The sequence below is a fragment of the Podarcis melisellensis genome, assembly GCF_964234715.1.
Source record: "Podarcis melisellensis genome assembly, chromosome: Z".
Taxonomy (NCBI): Eukaryota; Metazoa; Chordata; class Lepidosauria; order Squamata; family Lacertidae; genus Podarcis; species Podarcis melisellensis.
In genome coordinates this window covers 10,276,221-10,288,943 of record NC_138547.1, presented here as the reverse complement: position 1 = coordinate 10,288,943, position 12,723 = coordinate 10,276,221, and the positions used below count along the sequence as shown (strand labels likewise).

Sequence of the window (12,723 nt, the reverse complement as noted above, 5' to 3'; positions counted from 1 at the left end):
CAGGCAAAGAATGCATGACACAGAAGGGTATATAGCCAAGGACTAGATACATAAAGCAGCCTAAGGCGGCTGTACTTTGCTTTTTGGCCTGAGGTTCCTCATCCCTGCCTTGTAACATCCTAGATATGCATAGGAACCTGGTGGAACAACCAATCAATAAATATTTATGTTTACAGAAAGCAGAAGAAAATGCAAGGTGTATTGGGGGGGGGGATATTTATTTATTTTTTAAAAAATCAACAGAATACAAATTTTCACTAAAAATGCTTAAAAAACTTATGCCCATTCACCCACATATAAATAAATTCACGCACCCCTACCCCACCAAACAAAAGGATGCATACATCAATGGCTGTAACTTTCAATACTGCAAATGCTACACTCTAGCTTGCATTGCAGAAGTGCTCCATAGGAAAAAAAAATCAAGTAAGTGTGCATACATAATAAAAACACCTGAGCTCACAACTAAAATGTCTTTAGGAATGTTAACAGGGACTTGGAAACCAATGAGGTAGTCTTCTGATGCCTTCAAAGCCAGGCTATTGGCACGGGCTGCACCAATACAGCTGTATTTCACTGCTTGCCTATAATAATAATAATAAAAAACTTCAGTGATTACTGTAAAATATGCTTGCCACAAATGGCAAGGTTACAATCATACTAATTTACTGATGATTAACAAAGGATTTTTAGTTAACTTTTTAGCTTGAAGTCATTTCTAAAGCATGAAAGGTGATGCTGGTCTGGCTGGAAGTAAACTGAGGTACTGTGTTGCCTCAGGTTCTGGGTAAGCTGTTACCTTCCTAACTGCTAGCAGAGCTAGGAAAAGGGGAGCTGCTTACCATGAATTAATTTTTCTCTGCATCTAGGAAGGGCAGTCCAGAAGGCTGGCAAGAGCACCTCCCTCTGGTGACAAGATAGGGTTTAATCCAACTGATGCTCTCCCGTGGAAGGGGCTACCTAGCTTCCCCCACAATGTACAGTACTAGAAAAGCAAGGCAACCCACCACAAAGTCTTTATGACTATAGAAAAATAATGAATCCAACACAATGTGCAGCAGGGAGAAGTAAGGATCACTACAGCAAGGAGGCCACTCTAGAAACATGAGGTCTAAAGAGATGATAATGGTCCACTAGGGAGCAGTGGGGATTATGCCACCCAGAAATGCTTTACCTTTTGGAGGGTTGGTTCATTCAACATTACGCACCCTGTCAAACTCTGCGAAGGGTACTGTTATAGGCTTAGGCAGACCTTTACTCCATTGGGAACTGCTGGTGTGACCTCATCCAGGGCAGAGGTGTTATAATTAAATTGTGGTCTGTATGTGGGCTTGACCAACAATGCTGGAGATAAAATCTAGGGGGGAGATAGGCCTGAGAGACTGACAATGTCTCCAGGTTCTCTGACAGCTCTCTGGCATTGCTTCCACTAACACCTCAGATTAGGTGGGATAAGTCCTCCACCTGGTCCAACCCAAGTGCTCTTTACTCAGGGCTGATGTGCCATTGCTTGAAGGTAAAACTGCTGCTAGGACGCCATGGGCAGAATTCCATGACTTGGACACTTTAAGGAGTTCTGCCCATCACTCAATGGGGGTGTAATCTTAATTATGTGTTTGTAAGAACAACACGCAGGAGACTGCAAATCTATGGTACTATGGAGGAATAGTTAGATGAGGGCAATTATGTCCTCCCCTCATTTTCCTGTGGCAAGATGTGACCCTGGAGTGGTGTCTCCCCCTCCCCCTGCTTTTCTGAGCTTTTCCTGCTCCAGAACAGGTAACAGGCTTGGATCCCACTTAAGGTTCTGGAATGCCCTACAGAAGATGTAGAAGAACCTCATGCACTGCTCTCCACAGGTTACCCTACCCCAACCTGGGGCAACACAGAATTGTACAAAACATATCGAGGGCACCAGGATGGGGAAGGCTGTCATTAGCAATTAAAAACTGTAAGCATAAGTGCCATAAATCATGAGCATGACCCCCGAGTTACATGGAGGAAGGCTGGTTACACAGATGCTAGACTTTCAAAAAAATGTCATACTTAGAAATAAGAACTACATACTCCCTTGAATGAGGTGGCTAACCTGTGGCCCTCCAGGAGTTGCTGGACTTCAGTTCCCATCACCCCTGACCAATGGCTATGCTGGCTGGGGCTGATGAGAGTTGGAGTCCAACATTTGCAGGGCCACAGTCACCCTGCCCTAGAAATTGTATTTATATTTCAGTCTAAATTTTAACATTTATTGATCAATTCCACACATTCCACTGTTATCACCCCACGACTCTTACCTGCTGGGATTATGCCTTGTACTGATGAATACCTGGAGATTGTGTTGAAATACCTGTTGTTGTCCTGGAAGGAGATCTAGAAAACTAGAAAAGATATCCCCATTCAATGAGCAAAAAAACTGAGAAGGCAACACATTGCAAGAGCCATTGACTTTTCTTGCTTCTGGGATATGGATAATAGCAGCATAATCCCTATGATTATTATTTTGATTATATTATTGTAAGACTTACAGCAGGCTAAAATATTTGGTAAAATATAAAGAGAAAGGATACACAAAACTTTTATTCAAGATAAGCAGGTCAGAACATTCAAAGTGAATAAATTCATTGCTCAGAGTAGTACATCTCCCAGTCCCTTCCTCCTGTGCCGAAGTTTTCCAAAACCCTTACAAAATATAAACTGCTAACAAGGTGGTTCAGTAAAAGGATATAACTAGAATCAAACCTGTTATAGTTTAGGCAATTGGCTCTGCAGAGAAAGCCTGTTACTGGAGTGTCTACTAAAAGGACTTGAAAGAGATCCATGGCAGTTTATTCCAAGGCAGCCATCTGGGAGGCTTTTTCTTAACCACTGTAACATGCATTTTACAGTGCATTTTATTTTAGCTTTGGTCGTTGCAGCCATCTCACAAAACAGGGACAGAGGGCAAGAAGAGCCAACAGCAAAGAGGTAAGAAAAAAAAAGCAAAATACAAACTAGAGTGGTTACGTAGAAACAAATAGGAGAGAAAGGATACTAAGGAATTTAAAGAAATGCTAAACAAAAAACTGAGCAGAAACACAAATAGGAGAAAAAGAACATATCTGCTTTGAATAAAAGAGGAGTAGAAGAGGAGCAGCTAAATTTTCAAGACACACACCCCTGCTTTCAGTGAATCAAGAGTGAAAAGCCTGCTTGGCTCAGTGGGCCAGATCCTTATCAGCCCTTATGGGGCAACTTTGATAGATGGTTGGGATGTCCCTTGTGCAGTGCTTTCCCAGCGCCCAGCAGCCAGGTGATTGTCAGGGCATTTGGAAAGCACTTTGCAAGTCCTGTGCTCAATGATCTCCAAGTGCTGCGCATAAGACTGACAGGACTGCTTTCTGCAGGGATCAGTTCCACAGTCTATCTAGCCACATCTCCACCTGCCCCACAGCTGACATCAGATGGGGGACAGGTGGGTGTAGTTTGGGAGAAACAGCCTCAGTGAGATGATTTTTTTTTTGAATTTTTTTATTTTCAGTGCAGAATCATAACAAAAATTACAAACATTGAATCCAAAATAGTACTATACAGACAAAAATCCCTGGAACATATAAAAAAAAACCAGAAAAGGAAAAAAAGGGCAAAGGAAACAAAACAAAACTAAACAAAAACAAAAAAGCACACATCTACAGAACAAAACCATATCATTACATACATAAACACAAATTGACTTCCTTCCTTTGTTCTAAGACCTCAAAAAATTTACTCTTACTGTATTGTTGTGTCTAATTAGATTACTTCCATCTTTGTGCTTTTTTACACCATTTTTCTTATTCTTTAACCCTGTAAAGCATCATTCATTACATACCAATATACTAACTCCAGAACAATGTTTTTTCATATACTCTTTAGCACAACCCCATTCTTTTAATAATTTCTGGTCCGACTGTCCCCTTATGTAAGCTGTGAGTCTTGCCAGATTTATGTATTCACAAAATTTAATTTGCCAATCTTTCACTGATGGAATTTTTCTGCCTTTCCAGTTTTTAGCTATAAGCATCCTGGCAGCTGTTGCATAAAGGAATACTTTCATTTGATTTTCGGGGATATCATTTGTAATTAAACCTAAAAGGAATGCCTGCGGTTTTTTACTAAAAGATATTTTAAAATCTTTTTGAGTTCTTCATAGATTTCATTCCAGAATTGTTTAATAGGTCGGCATTCCCACCACATGTGAAACATTGTTCCTATTTCTTTTTTACATCTCCATCAGGTATTCGATTTTAATTTGTAAATTTTAGCCAATTTTACTGGAGTTAAGTACCATTGGTATACCATTTTCAAAAAAAATTCTCTTATTGTATAACATGCCGTGAATTTGATGTCATATTTCCATAATTTCTCCCATTGGTCCAGCCGAATTACATATCCTATATCACATGCCCATTTGATCATAACTTCTTTTACTTCTTCATCCTTTAATTCCCATTCTAATAATAAATTATACATTTTGGATATATATTTTTTTGAGTTTTGTAATAATACTTTTTGTAATTTTGATTCTTCTTTTTCAAATCCTATTACTTTATCCTGAGATGAAATGTTGAAGTATCAGGTTATGCATGGAGGGACACACATTTTAACACAAAGCTATCACAAAATCCTGTTAAAAACCAACATACAATTAAGCTCCAAAATTTTTAGAAAATATGCATGTGAAAAGCCAATGTATATTCAGACCACAGAGAATTAATTTCTGATATTCAAGCAAACACAAGACATAGGGAGAAAGTTTTCTACTAGTTGCCTCCAGCCAGAAAGAACTGCTTCAACAGCTGTTCTGGGAGGGGTAAGGAGGGAAAGGAGGACACTCTGGACCCTGCCCCCAGCAGAGGAACAAGAACCATTGGCTATTTTTTTCTGGTGTAAGCCACTGATCATCACTTGATCAAAAGGCAGGGTATACTTTAAAATAAATGAAAATAGAAAGGATCTCCCCTACACAGAAGCAGTAAATCCAAATCAATGTGGAAACCTACCTGGTTCATTGTGAGAACTGACTCTTCGTGCAGAGAGTCAGTTAACCCTGAGGAGTTCAAGGATGGAAACTGCGAGTCTGTTGAAGTACTGCTAACTAGTTCATCCAATGCATCAACTTGCCTCTTCAGGCTATGGAGGGTGCCCTCAGTCTGCTGTTTTCCTTTAATTAACACCTCCACTTGCTTTGACATGCACTGACGAAGCTGAGCCTTAAAGAACACACTGAGTTAACTGGTTTATTAGATAATTCTGTGCTATATCAATATAGGGGTGCATAAAGGTAAAGGTATCCCTGACCGTTAGGTCCAGTTGCAGACGACTCATCTCACTTTACAGGTCAAGGGAGCCGATGTTTATCCGCAGACAGTTTTTCTGGGTCATGTGGCGAGCATGACTAAGCCATTTCTGGCGAAACCAGAGCAGTGCACAGAAACGCCGTTTACCTTCCCGCCGGAGCAGTACCTATTTATCTACTTGCACTTTGACGTGCTTTCAAACTGCTAAGTGGGCAGCAGCTGGGACCGAACAACGGGAGCACACCCCATTGCGGGGAAAAGGTGTGCATACTATCAAGGAAAACTGACCTCCCACAATAACTGGAAATATTAGCCCCCTCCCCTACTCAAAGGCTGAGAACCTAGTACATGAACTGTTGTGGTACCTTGAGCCGATCCTCATGGTGCTGCAGCTGTTCTCGGCGTGCTTTTCCACGCCATTGTTCATCCTTGAGGGAAAAGAGAACAGATTGAAACAAGTGGCCTGATAAAAAGATTAAGGTAGGATTTGCAGGTTGGTAATCATCATATAATGAACATAGGACAGTGACATCATAAACTAGCAGGGCTATGAACACCATGCAGCTGCAGCTACTCTACATAACTACAGAACCCTACTTGCAAGTTCCAGCAGCTCAAGGAGTTCAGGATTTATTTATCTATTTAAAACGGGTTTTAGACCTCTAGTTTTTTATTTTTAAAGAAATAGAAACTAGGACTGTAAGTGGCACTGATCAAAGTCTAGGAGCCTGAGTGTGGGGGAAAGCTTCCTATGTTTGTGTTTCCAATGCAGGTGTACCACAGCAGGGAAGATGCAGGAGTTGGTTGCTTCAAACTGAGATTCATAAGACGCACAATACAGGAAGAATGATTCTTGCTTGCATGCAAAATTGATGGTCTGAAGCAGCTCTGATTTTTTTAACACTGATTTTAGTAGGGTTGTGTTTACCGTGATGTGGACTTTGGAAAGGTCCAGCTTTTCATCAAAGCACAGCATTCTTCCCTCATTATTTGTGAAAGGATAATTTTCCTTCAGACTTTCCAAGTCACTCTGAGGTCTTCTTTCAATCTCAAAAGTAGTCTCCAGCTCTCCCAAAAGCTTTGGAGGGGATTGACTCAGATCCTTCAAACCGGTTCTCATTTTGTCTTTCACTTCCAGCTTAAGTGACTTCACTGTCCCTTTCATCTCTTTGTGTTGTTTCTCTAAATTCTCTTGACTCTTCATCTAAGCAATGGGACACAAGGGTGAGACAGAAGGATTTCAGAGAGGATGCTAAGGATTAACAGCCAATTAGCAAACCAGACCCAATGCAGACACCCAGCAGGCCCTATGTGATCAGTGGCAGAAATGAATAGGGTCACTGGTGGGGCTCCTAATCTGGCTAGCATTGGAGGAACTGCTGCTTATGTGAGAATAAGGTAATGGTAAAGGGAAGCGCATGGCACTGTGATCTAAACCACAGAACTTAGGCCTTGCCGATCAGACAATCAGAAGGTCAGTGGTTTGAATCCCCGTGACAGGCTGAGCTCCCGTTACTCGGTCCCAGCTCCTGCCCACCTAGCATTTCGAAAGCACGTCAAAGTGCAAGTAGATAAATCAGTACTGCTACAGTGGGAAGGTAAATGGCGTTTCCGTGAGCTGCTCTGGTTTGCCAGAGGCGGCTTAGTTATGCTGGCCACATGACCCGGAAGCTGTCTGTGGACAAACGCCAGCTCCCTCGGCCTATAGAGCGAGATGAGCACCGCAACCCCAGAATTGTCCGCGACTGGACCTAACCGTCAGGGGTATCTTTACATTTACCTTTTTAAGGTAATGGTAACATCATAGGTGCAATTTGTCTTTCTTCAGGCCTCAATTATCTCAAAAATTGCAACAGCTGCATCCTGTAACTGCCATCTCCATGTGACTTGGCTTGGTTGTGTTTGTGGCAATAGCCCCACAAGTGATTGTATGGAATCTGCTGAGTAACTGAACAACCTATGTTAATGGCTGGATGACATAGTAGTCAAAACTTAGCTATTTAATCATGTGGGTGCAAAATTGGATAAATGAAAACTAATTTATCAAATTACAAAGACCACCTTAGCCACTTCTATACAACCACCTTTAAGTATTAAAAATATAGGCAAGACCTACTGCTGTACACAATTCCAGCTTGTACTGTTGGTGATGACGATTTCCTCCTTATGAGGAGTTTGATTTCTTTGGGCATGATAAAAGATGGCACATAATCCAACCTGAGCGTAAGCCAACAGAAAATATTTGAGCCCAGGCTTAATTCTCCTACTGCTTGGAGCCACAGATTTTGTAGCTACATTACAATTATTTCTTATGCTCATGTAACTTGTACTATTTTAATCTTACATGTTTGAAGGCTGGCTGGTTGAAATTGTGCAAATTAAATGCATGCAAGAACAGCTTTTAAGCTCTCTGCCTTGCTTACTAGGCAACGCCTTTCAGCGTGCTGGCTCCGGAAGCCTTGGGATGGTTGTACAAGGTCTTGCAGGCACTCTGATGGCCTTGCAAGATCTTGTGAGAGCATCTCAGAGCCAGTGTGCTGAGTGGGCCTTCTCAGGTAAAGGAAGAGAGAATTTAAAAGTTCTTTGGAAGGTTAGGGATGCGCATGAGGGTGTGGCTTCAAGGGTTTGAGTATGTGTGTTTTCGTGTATACACAGAACCCTTGGAATCAAACCTCTGTATGTGTAAAAGAAGCCATTGCTCTTGAGTTATAAAGTGAGCAGTGTTAGAAGTCAAGCCTGCCTTGAAACTGTTCCTATGGAAGCATTCAAAATGATCTTAGCTGGATCAAATTCCATCTAGTCCAGCAACCTGCTTCCTTCCCATAGGAAATCCCCAAGCGGAGCATGAAAGTAAACAGATGTCCTGTGTTGTTTGTTCTCAGCGATTTGCTGCTTCTGAACATGGATGGCTGATAGCTTTTTCCTGGAGAAGGTGAGGTCTATCAAAGGCTATCTAATTCTATAGTCATAAACACATATTATGGCAACAAATTCCATAAATTAATTCTGCATTTTGTGAAGTCTTCCCCTCTTGCTCACCCTGAATGGATAATCCTGGATAATTTCATTGGATAATCCTGGGTTTTAATGTTTATGGGAAACAGCAAGGAAAACTCTCCATCCACTTTTTCTGCACTATAGATATATAGGCAACGACTGATTAACGGATGTTCAAAAGACATGTGATTGCACATGTGCGCACAGTGCCAAACCCAGAAGTGACTGAAAATGTCACAAAACATGTCACTAAAAGGGTGACGTGGGCAGTGCAGGGCACACTTACACGCGCTCTGCTGACATGCACAAGGGCCAGGAATGGAAGCCCCACATGAAATGGTCATCGACCCTACTGATGATCCCTATTCTTTTGTATTTGGTGTAAAAAATGCAGAGGAATGATGGACTTACTTCCAAATATTACAAGGCATTGAAGGATTCATTGATACAACCATTGTTGGAAGTTTGTAATCAGATTATGGAGGGGAGGAAGGCACCGGAAACGTGGAAAGAAGCTTTCATCACGTTGATACCAAAATCAGAAACTGAAAAAACTCAACTTAAAAACTACCGTCCTATCTCACTCCTAAATGTGGATTACAAAATCTTTGCAGACATTTTGGCAAGCAGGTTTAAGAAAGTATTAAATGAAGTGATTCATAAGGACCAAGCAGGCTTCCTCCCTGGCAGACATTTATTTGACAACACAAGAAACATCATTGACATTTTGGAATTTTTACAGATTAACTCAAATACAAGAGCGGTGTTGATCTTTATTGATGCGGAGAAAGCCTTTGACAACATTTCTTGGATGTTTATGAAGAAAAATTTGGAAAGGATGGGAGTAGGGCGGGGGTTTGAAAATGGAATAGAAGCAATTTATTCAGAACAAAAAGCTAAATTGATAGTAAACAACGTGGTGACAGAGGAGTTCAAAATTGAAAAAGGGACACGACAGGGGTGCCCTCTATCTCCTCTGTTGTTTATTTCAGTCCTGGAGGTGCTATTGAACATGATTAGAAATGACCGGTTGGCACAGGGAATTGTGGTCGGAGAGAAACAATGTAAACTGAAAGCATTTGCAGATGACTTGGTATTAACATTACAGGAGCCAGCCTCTAGTACTAAAAGAGCGTTAGAATTAATTTCTGACTTTGGTCGGGTGGCGGGATTCAAGCTGAATAAACAAAAAACTAAAGTTTTAGCAAAAAACTTGACAACTACTGAAATAGAGGAGTTCAGAAAAGAAACAGAACTAAATGTGGTTAAAAAAGTAAAGTACTTAGGGGTGCACCTGACCTCCAAAAATTTGAATTTGTTTAAGGACAATTATGAGAAATGTTGGTCAGAGATCAAAAGAGACTTGGAAACATGGTCAAGACTGAAACTTTCCTTGTTGGGCAGAATAGCTGCTATAAAGATGAATGTATTGCCGAAAATGCTATTTTTGTTTCAGGCCCTCCAGATCGTGGATAAGGTGGAATGTTTTGGAAAATGGCAGAGGGATATATCTAAATTTGTCTGGCAGGGCAAAAAGCCCCGAATAAAGTTTAAAATACTAACAGATGCGAAAGAAAGAGGGGGGTTTGCCCTGCCGGACTTGAAGTTATATTATGAATCTGCAGCCCTCTGCTGGTTGAAGGATTGGATTTTGTTGGAGAACACCGATGTCCTCGACCTGGAGGGATTTGATAATGCTTTTGGGTGGCATGCATATTTGTGGTATGACAAGGTTAAAGTTCATAAATTGTTCAAAAACCATATTGTCAGAAGGGCAATTTTTATGGTCTGGTCAAAATATAAAGACTTATTGGAGAGTAAAACTCCGAGGTGGCTCTCACCGATGGAGGCCAAAGCACGTAAAAGACTCAATATGGAGGCCCACTGGCCTAAATATTGGGAAATAATTGAAAAAATTGGAGATAAATGGAGGTTGCAGAGTATGGAAAAGTTAAAAAACAAGGTGCGAGATTGGTTGCATTATGCTCAAATTCAGGAAGTTTTTAAAGCGGACAAAAAAGTGGGTTTCCAGGAGGAAAAATCGAAACTAGAGACAGAGTTGCTTGAGCCAAAATCTAAGCTAATTTCGAGAATGTACAACTTGCTGCTTAAATGGAATACACAGGATGAGATTGTTAAATCCTCCATGATAAAGTGGGCGCAGGACTTGGGGCATAACATTATGTTTGAAGACTGGGAAAGGTTATGGAACACCGGAATGAAATTCACGGCATGTAGTGCCTTGAAGGAAAATATTATGAAAATGACATACCGGTGGTACATGACCCCAGTCAAGCTTGCAAAGATATATCACCTGTCTGATAATAAATGTTGGAAGTGTAAAGAAGAGGAAGGGACATTTCTACACCTCTGGTGGACCTGCCCGAAGGTGAAGGCCTTCTGGGAGATGATACATAATGAACTAAAAAAGGTGCTTAGATTTACCGTACCCAAGAAACCGGAGGCCTTCCTCCTGGGCATGGTAGACCAGAGGGTGGCCAAGAAAGATAGAACTTTCTTTATGTACGCTACTACAGCAGCAAGGATCTTGATGGCAAAGCACTGGAAGACACAAAATCTACCCACACTGGAAGAATGGCAGACGCAGCTGATGGACTATATGGAACTGGCTGAAATGACTGGCAGAATTCGAGACTCGGGAGAAGAAGAAACGGAGGAAGTTTGGGAAAAATTTAAGGACTATTTGAAAAAGCATTATAAGTTGTATGAATGTTAAAAAATGCTCCTTTCTAGGAAAGTACAGCTTCAGTATCGGTAAATTTTTGAATTGGTAAATAAGGCACAACAAGACAGAAGTGGTGTAATGAAATAATTTTATTGTGTTGAAACTAAAAATTAATGGATTTGGATTGAAATGTTTAGAGACCAGATATCACGATAAAATGGAAGATATATTATTATGTTTAAAATAAGTCAACAAATTGCTGAGGTTTTGGATTTACAGAGAATGCAGTGCTCGGAAGATGGGGGGAGTCCATTAGATTTATGGAAACATGTATTTGCAATTTGAATTTTGTATATTATAAACCTAATAAAAATTATATTAAAAAAAAAATAAAAAATGCAGAGGAAGGTGGAATTGCCCACCTTTCTGCAGGATGTAGCGCATCATAGAGAGGCAGTTTGTTGGATCCAAGTCCTACCTGTGATTTGAGCTGCATGTACTCCACTTGGATCTGGCTAAGGTCCCTCATAAGCTGCTTTGCTCGCAGGTGGTTGTCTTGTGCCACTTGCTCTATGGAGGCAACTTCTTTTTGCAAACAGTGGTTTTCCTGTTTTTGTTCCTAAAATAAAAATTGGTGGGTGCGCATGTTCACAGTTTTATATTTTGTTTCCCTTCAGATGAACAGTTATGCTCTTGTGAAACAAAAACTTGGCATGATAATTACCATCCAGGTAACAGTGCTTTGACAGGGCCCAACCCATGGCAAATGACATTAAATTATGCACATGTGATTGAAGCAGCTAATAGAGTGACCTGTGAACAGCTTAGCTTTAACCTTGCCAAGGAGTCAGAAGATGGCTTTGGGTGAACTCTCCCCTCCCCAACAGTAATGAGTGGCTGGGGAAACCCAGCCAGATGGGTGGGGTAGAAATAAAATAAAATAATAATAATAATAATAATAATAATACTGACCTACATCACAAGTTTTTTTATAAAGAGGAGGCCTACAACGTAGCAACAGTGGGGCCAGCTTAGGATCTAGTGAATCCTAGGCTTGTTCAGTCCCTCACTGGGGTACCTCCTTCCAATACACCCCCTTCCCTCAATCTGGTGTAAAGGAGATTTAGATTGCAGCCTAAACTGGTTGAATTTATATTCCATTGAAATGAAGCAGCCGAGTCCCATTGATTTCAGTGGGAATCAAGTTCAACCAACTATCACATTTTTTATTACAACAAAATCACTTACATGAAGTGCTCTCTCAAGTTGGGCCTTCTGCATCTTGATGGCTTCCTTCAGTCCTTCTATTTGCTTTTCAGCCTTTTCCCTCTCAGTTTGAATCTGATCATGGAGCACTGTCTCCTTGGCTTTTGAGAGTTCTAGCTCCCTTTGGAGGGATAAAACCTCACCATTTTTTTCTTGCAACTTCAGTTCTTTTTCAGAGAGCTGATGTCCTGGAATTAAGAAGATTCATTCAGCCTATGTCACCAGAAAAGCATATACCAAATTTCAGTTCTCTATATAGTGAAGAAGTACTTTTGCAATTTTAAAATATTACATACTGTCTGCAATTTTAATTATTACATGTACATCCTTCCCTTTCGCTAAGGAGGTTAGAGAAGCATTTGAACCTATCTCACAAGGTTCTTTTGAGACTATGACTATCCAGGGATTGTACAGTTCAGTGTGTATCTCAATCTGAGAGTTCCACATCCACAATGAGGC

The 12,723-nt window shown here is 40.8% G+C and overlaps 1 protein-coding gene across 4 annotated transcripts in view; it reads right to left on the bottom strand.

Moving 5' to 3' along the window:
• Positions 1–203: 203 nt before the first annotated feature.
• Positions 204–12,723, bottom strand: part of CNTRL (centriolin) — a 64,753-nt gene continuing 52,233 nt past the window's right edge. For all 4 annotated transcript variants that reach the window (XM_081896257.1, XM_081896256.1, XM_081896255.1 and 1 more), the window contains 7 exons: positions 12,247–12,452; positions 11,477–11,617; positions 6,244–6,519; positions 5,681–5,743; positions 5,019–5,228; positions 2,295–2,378; positions 204–584 (listed from right to left, as the gene is read on the bottom strand). In XM_081896257.1, the coding sequence (XP_081752383.1) occupies positions 2,304–2,378; positions 5,019–5,228; positions 5,681–5,743; positions 6,244–6,519; positions 11,477–11,617; positions 12,247–12,452 (971 nt within the window). In that variant the 3' untranslated portion in view covers positions 204–584; positions 2,295–2,303. The remainder of the gene's footprint in view (positions 585–2,294; positions 2,379–5,018; positions 5,229–5,680; positions 5,744–6,243; positions 6,520–11,476; positions 11,618–12,246; positions 12,453–12,723) is intronic.